Raw genomic sequence first — 20,648 nt, 5'->3', positions numbered from 1 at the left:
CCTCCCCTTGGCCATTCTGTCTCCACCTCACACGCTGAGTGTTTGCACACAGCCCTTCATTCTCATCCTTACTGCCTCCACAGACATTTCTGGAACATTCTCTCTGTGCGGATACCGGTGATTCAGAGAGGAATAGACGCATTCTCTGTTCTCCCGAGTGCTCTGTGAGGTTGAGGGATGGAGAGGAATCCATAATCCTACCTTGCGGTTGGTGCTCAGGTAGAAGGATTATCGAGGGGCTACCCAAGGCTGGGGCCAGCTCGGCTGGTTTGAGGAGGCAGCCCTCTTACCTTAAGCAGTAACTATGTGCCCAGTGGCACTGAGTCACCCTCAAATTTACAGAACTTCTGGCACTTGCCTTTCTTTTTTAGTTCAAATCTAATATACATACAGAAGAGTACACAACTCAAAGAAGGGTACAACTCACGTATGTTCTGCTTACTGAATTATTGCCAAATCACACACCCATGAATACAGCACCCAGATCAAGGAAGAAACTATTTTCAGCTCCCTGGAAGCATCCTCCTGCCCAGTAGATACCTCCATTCTCTTCTCCAAAGTTGTGATTAAGCGGATTTGAAAATCACAGCTTAGTTTTGACAACTCCTGAACTTGAATTCAAGGGGCTTGCCTTTTTTTTTTTTTTTTTTTTTTTTTTTTTAAAGACAACAAGGCCCATCCCCCATTTATTCACGTTCAAATTCCTGGGAAAGACACTAGTTCCCCAGACATCCGGGCCAAGCTTGTACAAAACGAAACACATTTTACCAGCTTAGAGGATGTGGCCTTAGACAGGATTCAAGTGAAGGTGGCTTTTCATGCTGGGCATTTCAGAATTTGTCCGATAATATGATTTGTCTAATTACTTTACAAAGTAACAGTCAAGGCGCTTGGTTTCAAGCTGAAAGATGCTAACCATAAGCATAGCGGAACTACAGCCAGAAGCCCAGCGACACAACATTTGCACAGCAAGGTCTGACCTTGTGCTGTTCTCCTCCCCAGTGCCTGCCCTGGAGTCCAGTCCAGCGAAGTGCGGCCCACACAGTGAGCGTCCGATGGTCAGGGACGCTCCTGGCTGGCTGGTTGGCTGGGACTGGCTAAGCGAGGGACCTCTGGCTGCCTGCCCTCTAAGGGCGCAGGGACCCTCTCCGAGCACATATGCACCTCCACTCCTACCTTCCCTCCTTGCACTGGAGAGGGGCGCGCGGGGAGGACTTAATAGGCGCTTGGAGGGCGTGCGGGCTTCAACAAGGCAGCTGCGGCCTTGCCCTCATGGCACCTACGACTGAACATGAGAGCCAGATGAACAGGAGGTCCCAGGGGGACGTGCAGGGAGCTCAGGGCCCACCCGGACGTGAAGAGGGTCAGGCAGGCTTGCTGGAGGAGTGACATCTTAATCTTACTGAGATCCGGAGGATGAGCAGGGCTCCTGACTGGCTTCGCACACACCCTCGCACAGGCTTGTTCCTCCCTCGATTTCTCCTTTCCCAGCAAATCCCTCGGCCTCCTTCCCTGGCTCCTCACGCGCAGAGGCCATGGCCTCAGGGCCGCCTTCCCCGACCTCCCCAGACGCTGCCTGCAAGGCCCCCACCATTGGATGCCCTCTTTATCCAAGTCATTACCTGTCCATTGTCTGTGCGCCAGAACACAAGCCCCCCTGAGAACAGGGGCCTTCCTAAGCTGCCTGGGCCGTAGCCAGTCCCTGGCATCCAGCCCCAGGCCTAGTGCACAGAAGAGGCCCTCAGAACTTTTGTTGAATGAACGCACGGGACAAACATATGAGTTATCCAGACTGACTGGGAGGGAGGGGATAGTATTCCAGTAAGGAGAACAACATGTGCAGAGGCCTGAGGGCAGGGAGTGGCCAGGGCAGAGTGTAGGGGGCAGGGCGAGACCCGGGCCAGGCTGCCAGAGGGCCCTTGGGGCCCAGTGGCTTGCTCAGGTCAAGCCTTGGCCTTGGCCCTCGTGGGAGGTGTTTGATAATTCATTTCAGCCCCCACGTCCGTTCAGAGCTGCTTTTGAACGTGGACTTTGGACTTCTTGGGGGAAGTTGTAGATCATTTCCCAGCAGTCAGGGAGGGGTGTATAAGTTGGTTCCCGGAAGGGCCGTTTCTGCCCAGGGCACAAGGCAGGCTTGGCTCCTTGTCGCCCGCCCTACAGTCCCACTAAGGGGATGTGACAGCCTCTGGATCCCCAGGCACGTCCTCGGGAGAGAGTTCTGCTCGCCACACCTGAGAGGGGAGCTAGGGCTTGGAAGGCGGAAAGCCGTTCAGGCTGGGGGCCCAAGACGGGCTCTGGGCAGAAAGAAAACTGTACCAGCTGTGGGAAGAAGAGTTGGGGCCAGCCTAGATTGAAGGCCCTCGGAGGCCGGGCTGGTGGGGCAGGAGGGGAGGAGACTGGAAGGGGCTGCTGGCTGCTGGGAGCTATGTGTGGGGTGTGCCTGGTGGGAAGGAGCCCCGCTCTGGGGGAAGGCTGCCTGGATGGGCCAGAGGAGGCCTGTGCCGAGCAGCCGGGAGAGCTCGGCCTGCTGGCCAGGCAGGGTCCCGCCCACGGGAAGCGCGGAAGGGTTCATGCTGCAGAAGAGTGACCTCACCTCTCTTTGGAGTCCCACAACCGTGGGTGCTCCTCGTAAGTCCCTCCCCTGTGGCACCTCCACGCCTGCGGCCCCAGGCCCTGCACCCAGAGCTGCTGTCCATGCAGACCGAGCGTACTGGTCTGGCTTCCTGCTGGTGCTGGTGGTCGAGCAGGCCCAATAGTGGGCATCCTTCCCACCCATCCGAGAGGGAGGGGCGGAGAGCTTGGCCCAGTGACCCGGCTGCTCTCGCTGAAAGTGCCTCAGGGGACTCAGGGAGACCGGGCTCCCCGAGGCACCAGCTGGGGGAGGTCCCGGTGGTGATGGGCTGTGGGCAAGGAGTACCGGCTGCCTCCACACCCCCCATCCTATGTCTCCTCCTCTGGCTTCCGCTGCTGTGGACCTAGCTCTGCTGAGGCATGAGCCTGCCTCGGGGCTGGAGGCCGACTGGGGGTGAGAGGAGAGAGTCCTCCTGGGTTCAGGCCAGGACTTGGGTCAAGCAAAGGCCAGGGGAGTGAGGGGCCGGGGCCTGGGGCTGGCAGCCGAGGGGGGAGGTGAGAGCGGAGTCTGGTCGCCGTTTGCTGAGGTGAGGCCTACAGGTTGGAGGCCACAGAAGGTCGTCCTTGCCAAGTGGGTGTCGGTGCAGCCTATAGGTGCCCGTGCTGAGGCTGTGGGGAGTGCCCAGCTCTGTGGTCCTTAGCTTGTCCCAGGATGGCGGTTGCTGAAGAGAGCACTGGACCAGCCAGAGACCTGGATTACAGTTGTGGGCCAGCAAGGCCTCACTTTCTCCATTTGTGAATCTCTGTCCTGCCCAAGTCTGACTCAGTAAGGAAATGCAAACCAAATCCTTTGTAAATCAAGGGCTGTGCAAGTGGGTGGGACCTTGAGATCGCCTGCTGTGGTACATATGGGGAAACTGAGTCCCGGAGAGGGAAGGATGCTTGTCCAGGTTCACACCTGACCTCCGGGGCAGAGCCAAGCACGTCTGTCACACCACACTGTGCCCTAGAAGAGACTCTGAGCCCCAGGCGAGCCAGAGAGGCCAGGAGGGGCTGGTGCCGGGAAGCTGAGTGTCATGGGCTTGAAACACCCGAGGGCTGGACACCCACCCAGATGGACTCTCAGTGACCAAGGTGCAGCTCTTTAGGCTCTGTAGTTTACGAAGGGCTTCTAGGCAGAACCTCCCCATTTTTCCTAATTTGGGAAAAAAAAAAAAATGAGAAGAGTACAGAAGAGTAATGTGGCAAACCCCTGGGGACCTGCTGCCTCGTGTGAGTAAAGGATGGCATTCGACATCCCTGCGGGAACCTCTCGCAGCCCGGCGCCCCTGGTTTCCTTGATTCATTTGTACGATCTTAATATTGATTGTTTGGGTCATGGATGTCGCTGCACAGGCTGGTGTGCTGAGCTGGGTTTGAGCCTTCAGTACTCCCTTTTGACTCTGAAATTCTAAGATTTCAGAAATGAACCGGTTTAAAAAAAAAAAAAAAAAGGAAGAAGAAAGCAGGAAAGCCCCTCTGTTCTCTCTAGGAGCACTGCGTCGGCCCTCATGTCACACAGAGGCGGCACCGGCAGCTGCTGAATGCTGGGCGCTTTGGGAGCTCCGGGACCAGGACCGGTGGGCCTTCCTGCACTGGGTCTGCAGGCCTGGGCGGGCGTGGCCCCCTGCTTGCCATCTCCCCGCACGAGGCTGAGTGTCATGAGCTTGAAGCCCCCGAGGGCTGGACACCCACCCAGATGGACTCCCAGTGACCAAGGTGCAGCTCTTTAGGCTCTGTAGTTTACGAAGCCGCACGAGGATGTGACTGCGGCCTCCAGGGAAATCATGCTGAAATAATGGCTTCTTGGCAGAGGTGGTGTTTTTTCTGCAGGACTGTCTGGCTTCATTAAGACTCATCCCATCCGGCCGGCAGCCGGCCTCTCCTCAACTGGGGACGGCAGAGCCGGGCGGCAGGGCTCGGTGTTTTTCCACTTGAGGAGGGCTGTGCCAGCCGGCTCGGCTCGTGGGAAGTGATGGTGAACCTCGTTCCGCTGCGGGCTCGGGGAGCGCCACAGGCAAGGGAGCTGTCCTCTCGCCTCTACTTCCCTTTTCAACTGGGGAAGTCGAGGCCCAGAGAAGGAGGGGCACTTGCCCAAGGCCCCTCTGGAGCCATTAGCGGAGCCAGGCTTGGAACCCAGGTCTGGTGGTCCCCAGGCCAGCTCTGGCAGAGTTTGACCCCGAAAGGGGGCAGAAAGGTCTGCAGTCACTCACCAGCTTCTGATTCTTCTATAGGCTCAGACTAGCGGGCACGTCAGGGTGGACTGGTGAGCCTGTTTTGAGTTAATGAGGGTAGAAACATCTTTTTAATCTGAAAGACTTGGGTAATTAAGCCAAACACAGGATGTATTACTTCCTGACGCCCATCGCCCACCCTTAGACAAATCCTGCACTTCTTCTGTGAGGTATTAGACTCTTTTAAAGAAACTTCTCTTGGTGCGAGAGCCCGGCCAGGTGCTAGATTCGCGGTAGGGGTTGGATAAGCGCGTGCGTGACTGATGGAGTGCATGCAGGACCACCCTGGTCACCCTGGTGAAGGTGGAGGCGGGCGATTCACTGCAGCGCCTCCCTCCTCCCTCTTGTCATCCGCACGCACCCCAGCCCTGAATACCCTGTGGCCGGTTACCTGGCAGAAGGGCCGGGCTGGAATGATGCTTGGGGGCATCTGGCCCAGGGTCTGCATTTTGGACATTCATCTCCTTGGAATCACAACCCACGGTAGTGGACTCCGTCATCCCCAGAGCTTGTTTCCTGCCCCACCCCCATCCAGGTGACCGCCAGTCGTGTCAGTCCCACCTCCGGAGCACCCACGCCCATCCCCTGCCCAGGACTGGGGTGCCCTGCTCCTCAGCTGAGCTGTACGGCCAGGGCCTGACCAGCACTGCTGCTTCATCTTGCCCTCCCTCCTGTCCTCACTGTACATACTCATCACAGTCTCCTCCTACAGCACAGGTGTGACCAGGGCACTCCCCAGCTAGATCCCTCGACATGGGCAGGAGCGGGGCAAAGTTATGCCTGGATTGTATCCTCTGTCTAGAATGTCCGTGCTGGAACACCTCCAGACGGAGCTACCAGGTCACCTTGCAAACATTCACTATGGTCCACACTAACTTACTGAAGCGGGTAACGCTTGCCTGAACGCTTCTCAGCGCAGCCACAAGTAAGATGTTAAAAACCAACATATACTAAGTACTTATCGCATGCCAGGCACTGTTAGAAGCCCTTCACACGTATTACTTCATTAATCATTAAAACCACCCTGTGAAGGAGGTACTATTATTGTCCCCTTTTAAAAGGGGGAAACTGAGGCACAGAGACTAAATGATTCACCCAAGGTCACACAGTTAGTAAAAACTGGACAAAGTGAAACAGCAGTGAGGGAAGAAGGAGAGCGTGCCGAGGTGGAACCAGCCACCTCGAGCTCCTGGTGTTGGGGACCAGCATCCCTTTGCTTCTGAGCCCATCTTTCCTGCACCTGCGACGCTATCAAGAGATCTGGCTCCTGGGCCTGGCCTATCTTCCAGGTCTCACAGGCTCTAATTTACAGACCCTCTGAACTTCCATGTTTCTACACAGAAGTTCTCATTCTTTTCATTGGCTTCCATTTAGTCTCTCCATCCTTCCCTGTGTCTTCTCCAGCATGCTCTTCCCTGCGTCAGCTCCAGACACAGCTTTCCAGAAAACAGTAGCACTGGGAGAAGTGCGGTGGTCGGGCCTGGGTTCCACTCCTGGCTCAAGGCCTTGGGGAAGCCCCTTGCCCTCGCTGGCCTTCGCCTCCGCACCCGGATCCTTTCTCCTTTGTCCGATGAGCCCTGCTTTCCAGGCCCTCCTTGGTCCTTGGCAGCCTCTCCTGAATCCCAGAGCAATGTTTCCTCACCTTTGTTTTCATAGTTGACAGTGGCCCAGGGCCAGTGCTTCCCGAATCTCAGGTGCCCGGTTTGCTGGTGGTGTGGTAGCTGTTTCCAGAGGAGCAGGCAGGCTTCCTGAGGCTGCAGACGGTACCAGGCAGTCTGCGTCTCATTGAGTTAGAAGCATTGCCTGGTGTCAGCTGCTTGTTGTCACTTTCACATCAGATATAGGGAGTTCACCGTCCTGTGAACTCTCTGGCCGCAGCCAAAGTGGGCACTTGACGTTTCCATAAAGACAACAGCAATGGGTACGCTTTACTGAGCATTCTCCACATGCCAGGCACTGGGCCACGGACCTTACACAGATCATCTCATTTAAAGCTCCCAACACGATGAAGGAGGTACTACTGCCCCAGCCAGTCTAGGGATGGGGAAACTGAGGGACCCTATGTCACGTTGCCTACCACTTTAAAGTCACTGGACCACAACGGCCTAGGTGCAGACGGCTGGCTCTGTGGCCCACGGACTGGGCCGTGACCACATGCCGCCCACCATGGTGACCTGTGTCCTGGTCTCCGGGTTCTCCTCTCCTATCCTGGAGAGGAAGGACAAACACCAGTTTTCACCTGCTCCCCACCCAACAGCTCAGCCTAGAGCTTTGGGTACTTGGTGACTGAAAACATGGAAGCTCCCTCTACGTTGCTGGGAGCCCTGGCGTCAAGCCCCTTTTGTTTGTTAGGTAGTGAGACACTCAGACACTCAGCCTGCCTTGATAGGAATTTAAGAAAACTTCCCAGAATCCAGGGGTGGGCAAGAAGCACAGCTCTGTGGAGCCCTGGAGACGGAAAGAGCGTCTGTACGTGACTATTGCTTCTTCTGTCTTTCTCACGGACTTCATGCACTAAGGGCCTGGCCTCTTCGTTGCCGTTTTTATGGTAAGAGGTCTCTCTGCCTTTTTTTTTTTTTTGCGGTTCGCGGGCCTCTCACTGTTGCGGCCTCTCCCGTTGCGGAGCACAGGCTCCGGACGCGCAGGCTCAGCGGCCATGGCTCACGGGCCCAGCCGCTCCGCGGCACGTGGGATCTTCCCGGACCGGGGCACGAACTCGTGTCCCCTGCGTCGGCAGGCGGACTCTCAACCACTGCGCCACCAGGGAAGCCCCTCTCTGCCATTTTTGACACCACTGACTGCCTGTCCTTCTCCAGCCCTTTTGCTCCCAAGACTAACGGCCCGTCTCCGAGCTCTGCCCTTCCCGCCTGCCTCCCCTGCCTCTCCCACGCGCTGGAGTTCCACGAGGCTCCAGCCTTGGCTGCCGCCTCTGCCCTCCTCATCCTCTCTCTGGGAAATCTTAGCCATGCAGGGTGCCGAGGACCCCTCACACGCTGCTGTTTCGTAAGCCTCTACTCAGCCCGAGCCGCTCTCCTGGGCTTTTAGAGCGACAGCTTCACCAGGGCATCCCACGGGCACCTCCAGCTGCGCCCCACCCCCGTCCCCGTCCCGTCGTCTCACGGGCACCTCCACCTGCGTCCCCCACCTCGCCGTCCCCGCCCCACCGTCCCACATGCACCTCCAGCTGCCCACGCCACCCCTCCCCCATCCCCACCCCCCGTGTTCCCCATTTCAGTTGGTGGCACCACCATGCACTCAGCAGAAGCCCAGCGTCATCCCGAATTCTCCCTTCCCCACGTCCCCGTGCCCTATGTCCAAGTAACCGGAAAGTCAGGCTACTTTCCCCTCAGCACTCATGGTCTGGTCTCCTGTCAGCTGGGGGAGCGCGGGGCACCTGCTTGCGTGAGCCGCTGTCTCCAGGGGCTTGGGCATCGGGGCTGGCCAAGGCTGGGCGGGGCAGGGCGGTGCCCCTGCCTGGGATGGCAGCAGTTCCGGGCTCAGTCCCCTGGGCTTTGTCAGAACCTGCAGCCTTTTCTCCCACCGCTCCAGGCCCTGCCGAGTCTCCAGAGGCCCACTCGCTCCCGTGGGTGATTTCCTCAGCCTGTTCCTCCTCCAGCCCTGCCAGGGCCCCTCCCTCACAGCTCTTCCCTTGGTCTTCATCTGCAGAGGCCCTCCTCCCAGGCTCTGCCCGAGCCCCTGGGCCGCAGGGCTCCGCTGGGCAGCAGAGGAGAGGACAGGCCATCTTCCACAGGGCTGCGCTGTCTCTGATGTCTGTCCCCATAGGCATAAACACACTTCCCTTTTCGTCCTCAGGCAGCTGCAGCCTTCAAACGCCCTTAGGACCCGCTGCCTGGCCCTGGCCATCGCGGACATTGTGTGGCGGGCTGGAGGCCACAAGAGAGCCGTGGTCACACTGTAAGTGCTTCCCTGGGCTGTGTTGCTACCACTCCACCTCGGGCGGGCACAGCTACAGGCCAGCTGGCTGTGCGCTTTCCTGTCCTTGGGGAAATCATCGTCTCACACAGGCCGTCTGGGCCTGAGGACTGTGTCTGTGTCCTCCCAGACCCCTGCCCTGTGCTCCAGGCCAGGAGGAGACCAGAGAGTTGACCTGATGTGCTGGGCAGCCCCACACCAGGGGAGGGCCAGCCCTCCACATGGCTCCGGTCGAGAGGGGTCAGATCTGGGGATCCCTCTCTACAGGGGGTGCTGGCGGATGTAACCAGCCTGAGAAAACCCATGCCCCCATCCCCGGCCCGCCACCGGCAGCTTGCTCCCCTCTACATTTCTCTGATCCGGAGGCCTCGGAAAGCAGCCTCTAGGTCGACCCAGTCATTTGTACTGCTCCCCCAAGTCCCCAAAGCACACTCCTATTTGCTCTGTCACTTGGATCCCCGTTCCAGTGAGGAGACTCAGGGAGGTGAGAGATCAGCGGTGGAGCCAGCGCAGTCTTCTCTGCTACCTCTGTCCTACTGGTGGAGGATACCATCCTCGTAATCTATGTGGATGGTCTGCCGGCTTTTCAGCCTGACCCTTCAGAGTGGAAGCATCACGTCATCCCAGCTGTGTGGCTAAGCTTTAGTCAAGGGGGTGCCCTTTGGATACAAGGGCCACACCCTGGAAGGGGGCACAGTGGTCAGTAGAGCACAGAACTTAAGAGACTCCAAAGGCTGACCCCCAGTGCTGTTGCTTGTTGGCTCTGTGACCTTGACTAACCGAGTCGACTTCTCTGTGCCTAGCCTGTTTACTCACCTGGAAGATAGGGGTGATAGTAATGATTACTTAATGGGGTGAATGTGGGAATTGAACAAGTCAACATAAATAAAATGGTATATAATGAATGATAATATCCATCAGTTTAAATAATTTATCCATATAAATTAGTGATAAGTAATAGTATGAAGCACTTAGGATAAGGTCTGGATCATACTAAGTATCGTGTCAGTGTTAGGTATTATCATCGTTATCACTATTGTTCTTATCGAGTGCTTGTCCTTGGTACCCATGTTCCAGGTAACTTACAAACCTTGGCCCTTAGGATCTGCATGGCAGCCTTGAGAGCATATGGGGCAAAAATTCAATCTCTCCTTACTTTACAGATTAGGAAACAGAAGCCCAGAGAGGGGCGGTGGCTGGTCCAAGGCTGCACAGCAGGCTAATGTCATAGTGGCCCCACACCCAAATGCAGCTTCTAGTCCATGCCTTCCAGGGCCGCACATGCAGGTGCTGTGTAAACAGATGTCCTCCAAGAGGGCAGAGGCTGGACTTGCCTCAAGTCCCTGAAGACGAAGGGCAAGTGAGCATTCCTTAGTCTGGCAGCATGCTCGTCGGTGGGTGAGAGGCAGACTTCCTGCTCCCAGGATTTGGGTTTGGTTATCCCGAGCTCTCCTTCGGCTGTCTCTTTTCCAACCCATATTAGCACCCGCACCTCTACCCCCTCCCGTTTAGTGGAGTTCTCCGGACCCGGCCTAGCGGGTGAGTTCAAAGCAGGGAAACGAGGTGCACTTGGCTCCCTTCTTTCCTTTGGGCCACCTTTTGGTTTGTCCTCATTGAGCAGCCCATGTGGTTTTGCCCTGGCTCTGGGGCATGTCTTCTCTCCACGCAGAGACTCATGCATCTCCCTTTCCTTTTTAGGGCTTCGAGAACACAGCAGTTCAGTCCAACCGGGAAATACAAAGCAGATGGAGTCTTAGAAACAGTACGGCTTTCTGGAAAATTATCACGCAACCTTTGGCTTTGTTTGGGGACAGTCTCCTTTCATATAAGTAAATCCTTCCTCAGTTGGGGATGGGCCAACCTTCCCTGTGGCCCAGGCCAGCAGAATCCTCCACCTGGGATTGGGGTGCGGGCAGAGGCGGGGGCCTTTGGGATGAGCTCTGGCCAGAACTGGCTTTATGGCCAAAAGTCCGATGGGCGCCCCGTCGTGTTGAGCTTGTACAGAACCTGACGTCCCTCCAGCGTTCGATGCACCATGCCTTTTGGCTAAACCCCAGCCTCCCCCGTGTCCCCCTTTATGTCATAGTATCCTCTCTGGGATTGCCATGAGAGGGTAGTGGGGGTGCAAGGGAGAGGAAGTTAGCAGAGAAGAGCTTTGATGGACGGAGCACCAGCTGGAAGGCCAGACCCAAGTAAGACAAAGGACAGGAGAGAAATGAGAGACGTGTGAAAATGTGGAAACTCTGAGACTCTCCCACAAATTAACCTCCTCTTCACTGAGGATTTTTGTTTTACTTAGCTTGTTCCCTTTGACCTTTTGGGCATGTGTGGCCCTGGGATCTTAATTAAGCATCTCACTTTGTTGGATGTTATCTGTGAAAGTGTTGTTTTCTGACCTGCATGAGAAAGCACAGGAGACGCATAACCACTGCTTTGCACTGAACTCACGGCACCGCCTGCTGGGCTTAGAACAGGCCTGGTGATGGCGACCTGAGTGGGTCACCCACCCTGTACTCCCCTGTCCCCCCACCCTCCCCGCCCCCAAGGTGCTCCTCAGATATCTGTGACTAGCCTGCAGGGTGCAGCCCCGCCCGTCAGGGCCATCCATGCATGATGCTGGCTCTGTGGCTTTAGTTCCGTGATGTCTCCAATCCTGGGGCCTCTAAAGGCAGGCCCAGTGTTGCTGCAGGGCGGGAGCCCCAGAGACCCCAGCTGGGCCCTGCAGCCTTTAAATCACACACAGGTGTAGGAGTGCCTCTCCACCCCCGCTCCCGAGGTCGCCGCTCTCTGACTGCAGAGACATTCCCCAGTGGGGTCTTGCAGCTGCTGAAGTTAGGGCCACAGAAACTAATCCAGCATGGGGGACCGTCCACCGGGCTTGGGCAGTTCACCCTGTGTGTTTGTGTTTCCCAGCTCATACTCCACAGTTTGACCTGCTACGAGGAACTGGTGACTTTTCTTCAACAGAGCGTCCATCAGGTATGAACAATGGTTTAGTCTGTGGGATGTGCGTTGCTAAGCTTCTGCTTTCTCTGTGGGAGACATGCTAGTGAACTGGGGGTGTTCCCCGTTCATCCCCACCCTGGAGTAGTGGGGCGATGTCGGCTGGAGAAGAGTGGGCTTGGGGGCAGAGGGTCTGACCTCTGCCACTATTTCCTGGAGGGCTGACCATGGCTACAGGTAAAGGGAGCCGCTGTGGCGGGGGCTGCGGAAGCAGGGAGGGAGCGGGGTCAGGCTGAAGGGGAGCAGCTATCAGACTGTGGTTATGAGAGCTTTCTCTCTGTCCGAGGGCAAGCAGCTACCTCTGCAGGTAAAGAATACTTCGTCAGTGAGTGGGGCTCAGCACCATCTGGGGAGGTGACTAGGACATGGGTTCCTGGGCTGGGTTGGAGGTCTGAGCACCGTTGATGGAGATCCTGATAGTAGAGGACCTCGCTTGGTGTCCTGGGAGGCAGGGCTGGGCCCGGAGGGGCCTCCGGAGCATCCTTTCTACTGGAGGAGAGCCGTGCACCTGCTCCAGGCTGTGAGATGGGGTGGAACCCAGCCAGGGCCTGGGAGCAGCCCATCAGAGGGCTGAGGGAGTTCAGAGTTGGGCTGTAGTCTCGGGGCTTTGTGGAGGAGGTCGTTGAATGCTCCGGGGGGTGGGTGAAGAGCATTGTCTCTGGAGCCCGTCAGCGTCAGTGGATGTTTGCATCTAGGTTACACCCCTTAGTAGCTCTGTGACCTTGGGCAACTTACTGGACCCCCCCGTGCCTCAGTTTCCTCCTGTGTGCCATGTGGCTGATGACAACGGTGCCTGCCTCAGAGCGCTGTGCAAAGCGTTTGCCTGGAGCCACTGTGTCCTGCTCCGTGTTCTCGGGGGTCGTTAGCTTTCGTTGTGGGTGTTTCATCACCATGGTGATGATCACGTAAGGTAACCTTGAGGGAAGCATGGCAGAGAGAAGCAGCCTTTCTGCGTCAGCCTGTCCCGCAGGTGTGTGGGAGGGGCTCTGATGTAGGAGGGGTCCTGGCCTTGGCGCTGGAAGTCCTGGGCTGGCTGTCTCTTGTTCCCTGGCTTTCTCTGGTTCTTCATGAGCATAACCCAGTGGGCAGTCTGTAGATGCAGCGTGCTCACCACCGGCTCAGGGCCATGGGGTGCCTGGAGCAGAGGCCCCGGGACCTCCTTTGCCTTATTCCTTGGTCACAGGTGGCCTCAGGACAGTCACGGGGCTTCAGTGGCCTCATCTGGAAAGTGGAAGATGGAGCAGTTAGTTAGCGGGTAACTTCCAGCTCTTTACTGTCCAACTGTGATTCTTAAAGAAGAACCTTAAACGCATGGGAAAGAATGTCTTCCAAATTAAGGACCAGGCGATTTAAATAAGCAGAAAGGACACCTCTTATTAAACATACCAGAGCAGTGTGAGAATACAGCAATGCATCTGAGAGACGAGCAAATCCTGACAGCATCAGTGTGCATTCAGGGAGGCCAGGACCAAGGGCACCTGTGTTCACACTGTCAGGTGACGCAGAGCTGGAGGAGGGAAGCCGTGTGGGGCAAGGGAGGGGCCCTGGGGTGATTGCTCACATGACACCAGGATCTGAGGCCCCATCATTGCCCCTGAGGCCCTGGGGTGGCCCTTCAGCACCAAAATCGTCTACATCCTTGTCTATAGAGGGGGTCTCCCTCCTCCCTTGGCCTGTACCCACAGGGTTTCGATGAAGCCCGAGCAAGACAGTGAGTGTGAAAGAGGTTCTGAGAGTGGGACCCTTGCCAGGGGCGGGAGCCGCCTACTTCCTGCCACACCTCTGGGCTCAGAGCAATTTTCCCCCCTCTCCTGGCCTTGATCCCTGGGTACGCGCGGTCACCATTTGGCCCTCGCTCTGGAAGGTGTTGTTTTCTCCCTGCAGTTGAAATTCTGTTTTTGCTGGAAGCCGTTGAGCTGCCTCAGCACTGCCCTCACCAAATTCATTTTTCATGGTCTGGGCCTAGGAGGGGTTCCTCGTGCCAGGCCTGGAAATGAACACTGAACCACGTCTGCCCAAAATAAACAGCCTCCTTGCTGTGTTTTCATTACCGCTCACCCTCCTGGTGAGATGTCTGGCTGCCGCCCCCTGCGAACTGGGGGATGCTCCCACCCCTGCCTCCCACTGGGGTTCTTGGTGGACTCAGGTCTCTCCTGGGCCAGAGCAGCTCGGTGGAACGACCCCTTCTTCCCAAGCGGTACCAGACATTCTTCCAGACCCTGCTGGTGGGTTCTGGCCCGGTTGCCTGCCTGGACTCTCCTTTCAGTGCAGGCATTTCGCCCTGTGGCCTTCCATGGCTTGGCAGCTGGAATTTGATGAGATAATTTTATGATAATAAATGTTTTAAAAACAAAATGGGATATTGGTGCCATTCAGTCGTGTTCCATCCGGCAAGGGCCAGAGGCCCCAGGCGGGGATCATGTCCCTGCCCTCCGCAGTCTCACCTAACCTGTCCACAAGCAGGGACATATCCACGGCTCAGGATGAGGTCCCCTTGGATGTGTCCCAAGGACTGTGGAAAATGCTGGCCTGAGTATAATAATAGTTCTCCACGTTTACACAGACTCCTGGCTTACAGCGGGAGCCTGTGTTCCTTACTTCATTGCAGTCCCGCGAGTAGGAAGGCACGGCAGTGGGGGAGACAGACCCAGGAAGTGCCGTGGCCTCCCCAGGACAGTGTGCAAGTCCAGGGCAGAAGTAGGTAGGCATTTCAGAAGGGGAAACTGAGACTGAGAGAGCTTTGTCCCTCCTTGAGGCAACAAACAAGACTGTAGTAGAGCTGTGACAAGGGCACTGGTGGCCCGAGTCCTCCCAGGCCTCTGTCCGCCTGCGCAGGGACATCAGCATTCCTCTTTGCAATTGTCAGAGCACTTCCACCGACCTGGCCTCATAGGACATGCAGCGTAACCTAAGGAAACATGCAAGGGAGGTATTTGTTGTCCTCATTTTGCAAATGGGAGACTGAGGACAACAGAAGTGAAGTGACTGGCCTGAGATCACAGAATTAAGGTGACATTGATTTAAGATTATTGTTGATTCATTCATTCCATTTCTGCTTCCAAAAAAAGATTTAAAGGTAATTATTTTAAAAAAATGATGTCCTCGGGGTTTTTTCTGTGCTCCAGCCATGGTAAACCTTCCCTCTCTTGCCTCTGGGCCTTTGCATGTACTTCTCCTCTCACCTGGAACAACGTTCCCTTTTCTGATTCCTCCTTGTCCCTTGGGCTTCTGTCTAGATATCACTTCCTCCGGAAAGCCTTCCTTGACGCTCCCTCCTTCCCTAAGCCCTAAGTCTGCATTGAAGGCCCTTCCTGTGCGTTTCCAGGGAACCTTGTTTTTCCCATCAGTGCAGAGCCCCTTCCCCACTTTTTTCAAGTTGCTTATTATTCTCTCTTTCCTGAGTTCCTTCTCGTGAGGGCAGATCCATGTCCACCTTGTTCACAAGTATAGCTTTAGCAGGGAGCATCCTCTTGGCACAAAAAGGTCAGGCAGTAATTGTTTCTTCTTGAATGACTGATGAATTGAATTATTGGGTGAAAATAAAGACTATATACATATATGATATTTAGAAAATATAAATCTATATTTTTAATTGAAGTATATATAGTTCATTTACAATATTATATTAGTTGCAGGTGTACAACATAGTGAGTCTATATTTTTATAGATTATACTCCATTTAAAGTGATTATAAAATAATGACTATATTTCCCTGTGCTGTATAATATGTCCGTGTTGCTTATTTATATTATACATAATAGTTTGTGCCTCTTAATCCCTACCCCTATCCTGCCCCTCCCCCTTTCCATCTCCCCACTGGTAACCACTGATTTGTTCTCTGTATCTGTGAGTCTGTTTCTCTTTTGTTGTATTAATTCGTTTTATTTTTTAGATTCCACATATAAGTGATAACATACAGTATTTGTCTTCCCTTGATACAGTCTATATTTTGAGGAAAAGAAAAGATAATTCTATCAGAAGTTTGAGCTAAAATAGTTTGAGTAGTTTGAACATCATATTTGGCTCTGAGCTTCCTGGCAGCCAAGGCAAAATGGCAGTATGATAAGTTATATGATTCTCATTGTTTCAGGAAAGTAAGCTTTCTTTTTTAGTTTTAAGTTCAAAAAGAAACTGATCACCCCATAAGGAACACTGACTATTGTAACAGGCAGCATCTTCATCACCAATTCCGAAAGTGGAATTGTTGTCCCATAGTGGGATGAGTAAGGCCTTCTCACTCATTTGCAGTCAGGAGACAGTGTTCCTTCAGGAAGCAGAAATGACATAGTCCATCCCATTAATCCGTGGCCCGCTGGGCTCACTGGACACGTGGGCAGTGAGGACCCAGCATCATACTAGCAGCTAACACAGGTGTCAGGCCCTGTTTGAAGTGCTTCACAAGGATGATCTCACTTAATCTTCACACCAACCTCATGAGGATGGGTCCTATTTTTATTGTCTTTGTCTTACAGATGAGGAGATGGGGCAGAGAAGTTAAGAAATGTCCCCGTGGTCACATAGCTAGGAGTGGCAGAGCCGGGATGTAAACCCAGGCAGCCAGGCCCCCAGGTTCTGGGCTCCAGACCAGGGTCAGGACTAGGGGAAGATGGGAAGACGAGTGAGGCGCTCCCCAAATTCAAAGGGGTCCCCCAAACCTCAGTAAGCAGCATAAATAATATTTTAGTGCAATAGTTTAAAACTATTAAAAGTAATCTCAGACAATCCACAATGAACAAAAAAATTTGAAACGATGGGATCTGCTCTTGTACTTGCCATGCTCACCTCACTGGCACCTCCCCACCCGATTCTCCTCCAACCTGCTCTCTGCTACTCTCTGCCCAGTGCAGTTCTTAGGATCCCTTAGGAGTTAGGGATTTGGAATCAGATGGAGTCCCCTGGATACCCATTGGGCTGCTTGCAAGTTGTGTGACCTTGGGCCAGTCACTCAGTTTCTGAGCCCCAGTTTCCTCACGTGGCAGAGGGCAGTAATAACAGTATTTATAGCACAGGCCCGGGATAGTTTTAAATGTGATAATGAGAGAAGACGCTTGCACGGTAGTGGAGGCTGGCCCAGGCCACTGCTGTCCGTGAACTTCTGGGGCTCGGAGGTCGTGGGCTCTTCCTCGGCGGGCACTGCATCTGCTCCATTGTCACTCAGGCTGGTGTGCCCCTCGTCCCTTAGGGAGTCTGGTTAGTGAGACCTGCATGGGATTGGCCATGGGGCTACCTGGCGACCTCCGAGACCTGGCTGGAAGCAGCTGGCTCGGGGTCAGGCTGCTCCCTGGGTCGTGGTCCCCAAGGAAGTGACAGGAGGGAGGTGCACACACTTGCTGGGTTCTCATTCCTCTCTCCTCTTCCCAGTTTGAAGCAGGCCCCTATGGATGTGTCCTGCTCACCCTGTCGGCCATCCTGTCCAGGTCCACAGAGCTGTGAGTATCTTCCTCATTCATTTCCAGGAGCCGGGCTTGTCTGTCTGGTTCACTGCTGCCTCCCCAGAGCCCAGGGCAGAGCTGGGCACGCAGTGGGTGCGTAGTGAGCATGGATGAATGAAGCAGTGGGCTAGGGGCAGCTGGCTGGACAGAGGAGAGAGAACAGTTACATTCTTTGTACATGTGTGTTCAGTGCTACCTTCTCCTCCGTCTCCCCACATGTGCTGGGGAGTGCATGGGATCCGGATCCAAAAGACGCCCCAAAGAGCTTACAGCCTCCCTGGTGTCCCAGCGGTACTGCAGTGGGCGCGTACTTGAGCACACACGTGGACTCCCCCGAGACATGTGCGGGGACATAAGAACTGGGAGACGACTGAGGGCCCTGTGAACTTGCTGTAGGTCAAGGCAGTCCCGAAGGCGTCAAGGTTCGTGTCTAGGGCCAACCCTGAGGGGCTGAGTGTGCCCCGGGGCCTTGGAGGCCGGGGGAGCAGGGAGGCTGGGTCCCCGGCTTGGACTCCATGCATCCTTATCAAACGCGGCCTCCCGGGCTGCCCGAGAACTGGAGTTCCGCCATCACCCTCGTTCCCTAGGAGCTTTCTAGGCCTCTTTTCTGTACTTGTCACCTGGGCATTATGTCTCTAGGGAGGGGAGCAGATTAACAGCACATTAATAGGTTTCTAAAGTACAATCGATTGCCCCATCCACTTCCCAGCAGAGCGCAGACCCCAGAGGGCGTGGAGACCTGGGGGAATGAATTTGCACTTTGCTGGAGTGCGTGGTGTTGGGAAGATTTGGGAACAGCTCTGAGCAGGCGGGCCCTGGGGACTGGGGAGGCGGAAAGAGTAGCCGTGGGGAGCCCAGGCTGGGGAGGCCCGGCAGAAGGAGACGCTCGCCCCCCGCTCCTGGTCCTGGGCGGGCCCTGTCCGAGTTCCCCGTGGCCTCTGGTGCGGGCGGGCGGAGGAGGGCAGGGGCTCTGCGGCCTCGTGCTGCTAGCCTGCCTGCTGCTCGCTGCTCCTGACCTTATTAAATGCATGTGTGTGCACTTTCTAATGGCATTTTCCTTCTAATCCTGCCATAATGATATGATTCATTCCTGGCCGGGCTCACGTGCACGGAGACCGTAAGCCGCCCTGCCTTCTCCCCAGGCCTGGGTTTGCTAATCCCTGGGCTGACGGGTGTGTGGGTGAGACCCTTGAGCTCCCTGAGGGGAAGCTGAGCTCTCAGGAGGGCCAGGCCCTTTTGCAGTCCTCTTGGCCTCAGTTTCCCCATCTGTATGGGGGCCCCTTGGCTCTGAGGGTCAAGGTCTCTGTGCTCAGTGTGTCTGCTCTAGGTGCCACGGGGCTTGCCAGCCTGGGGGCCGGGCACCCTGTTCACATGCACACTCCTTAGGGAGCTGCTCTGGCAGCCCTGCCCATCTGAGGGGCCTCCGGGGCCCCATGTCCAGGCTGTGCTTCACGTTGTCCAGAGCTGGAGCACTGGGGCTGTTTCTGCCACCTCCCCGTCTCGTCCAATCAAGCCACGCAGGGGTCAGTCCCTGCCTAGGTCGTGGCACCTGTGGGGCATCTGTGTCGGGGGGGGGGCTACCTCGCTGGACCTGCACAGCCTCGTGCCCCTGGGCCTGAAGAGTCACGGTGTGGCCATGCCCATCCCCCTCCACCAGTCACAGACACACACACACACCGAGACACACAGATACACACAGACAGACACACGGGCACAAAGAGACAGACACAGATATACACAGAGACACATGGATACACACACAGACACACATAACGCTGTGGGGGTCCCCTCCTTCCCCTTGTCCCCAGAGAGAGTATATAAAGACAGTCTCTCCTGCTTAGGGCCCCTGGGTCCTGGAGGCCAGTGGTTCCGAAGCCTCCCAGGGCAGCTATGGGCAGCCTGGCCCCGGCAGTGCTTTGGTGGGAGTTGTCTTACTCCTGTGGCCTCCCTTTCCCTCCTTCTAAGAAGACAGCATAGAGAACATTCTTATCGGCAGTAAGAAGGAAAGCAACCTGCATCTAGCAAGCTTCCTGTGTGCCAGAGCCTTTGCTGTAGCATTTTACACGGGACGCATATAATCCCCGCGGCAACCCTGTTAGGGGTCACTGTTGCAATCACCATCACCATCTCTGTCTTTCAGGTGAGGAGGCGAGGCTCTGAGAGGCAAGTGACTTGCCCCAAAGTCACACAGCTCAACCCAGGCAGCCTGGTCCCAGATGGGGTTCTCTGGGTTTGCTGTTTAAGGACCTGAACTTGGGAATAAAACAGACTTGGTTTCAGGCCTGACTCCAAACTCCTTTGAGCTTGAGTTTCTTACTCTGTAAAATGAGGATGATAATTCCTGCCTCACAAGATTAAATGAAAAAATACATGTGGTGTGCTTGGCAGGGCTCTGGGCGGGTGGCGGGCCTTGGATAGCGGCCGCTGCTGGTCCCATCCTCTCCCAGCTGTTCTCAGGAGCCTCCTGTGGCCCGTGCTGTCCTGTCTTGCCCTCAGTCTTGGCTTGGTGCCTTGTGGTGGAGACATGGCCACAGGGACGTCCTGCAATGGGTGATGGGTCCTCCCTGGTGCCAGGAGACCGCTCTTAGGGGGAAGCCCCAGTTCCGCAAACACAGCTTAAAAACCACAGGACCAGGCAATCCCAAGGGCCTTCCTGCTCTGGGGTCCAGTTTTAGCTTTGCTGAACCCTTTGATACCATTTCAGGGTGATCCTGTGCTACTTTGGGCAGTCGAACACATGACCTGGTAGCCCAAAAAAGAGAGCAAGTCTCAAATCATATGCTGTTCGGCCAGGAGAAGTGGAGCTGGGGGAGGAGGGGCTGGGAAACGCAGCCGAACCCAGTGTGAGTATGTGTGCGTTTGTGGCAGGGCGTGTGTGGACGGGAGATGGGTGAGTCTGAGGGGCTGGGTGTGAGATGATGTGGGTTTTGGTGGTTGTGTCTGAGATTGTGTGAAGGGTGACTTGATTGTGTGTGTGCGGGAGTGTGAGTCTGACTGAGCGCATGGCCGTCCCTCCCTCCTAGCAAGGCTCTGAGACTCATGCCCGAGGCCCAGGGGCAGCTGTCACAACAGAGTCCTTGCCTCGTGTCCATGGGCTGTCCCCAGCCCTGGGTGGAGCCAGGGTGAGGGCGCCATGGGCAGACACAAATGCAGCAGGGTGCAGCCTGGACACTTCACCCTCAGAGGCTGAAAGAACAGTGGCAAAGCTGGCCTTTGAGTTTTGCTTACCCCAGGCTGTGTGCAAAGGCTTGAGAAGGTTTCATTATTTTCTGCTTGATTGCAAGCCATCTATTTTCTTTCCTAAGATCTCGAATTGCTTACAGTAAATCTCATACAGGCTTTCATGTTCTCCTAGTTCCCCTGCTTTCCAAACCGCATGGCCCAGAACTTTCCCCAGCGCATTCTCACAAGCCCCAAGGATGCCCAAGTATCTGGG

General features: G+C 55.6%; 1 protein-coding gene across 3 annotated transcripts in view; it reads left to right on the top strand.

Moving 5' to 3' along the window:
* MINDY4 (MINDY lysine 48 deubiquitinase 4) overlaps nt 1–20,648 on the top strand; it is a 116,977-nt gene that overhangs the window by 65,818 nt on the left and 30,511 nt on the right. For 2 of the 3 annotated variants that reach the window (XM_032644034.1, XM_032644035.1), the window contains exons 10-13: nt 8,658–8,759; nt 10,476–10,539; nt 11,691–11,756; nt 17,142–17,209. In XM_032644034.1, the coding sequence (XP_032499925.1) occupies nt 8,658–8,759; nt 10,476–10,539; nt 11,691–11,756; nt 17,142–17,209 (300 nt within the window). Of the gene's footprint in view, nt 1–8,657; nt 8,760–10,475; nt 11,757–17,141; nt 17,210–20,648 lie in introns of all 3 variants that reach the window. The other variant, XR_004351555.1, reaches the window with a different exon arrangement.

Source organism: Phocoena sinus, chromosome 9 (genome assembly GCF_008692025.1).
Source record: "Phocoena sinus isolate mPhoSin1 chromosome 9, mPhoSin1.pri, whole genome shotgun sequence".
Classification (NCBI taxonomy): Eukaryota; Metazoa; Chordata; class Mammalia; order Artiodactyla; family Phocoenidae; genus Phocoena; species Phocoena sinus.
Note: the sequence above shows the minus strand (reverse complement) of the source record. Positions and strands in the feature narration are given on the sequence as shown.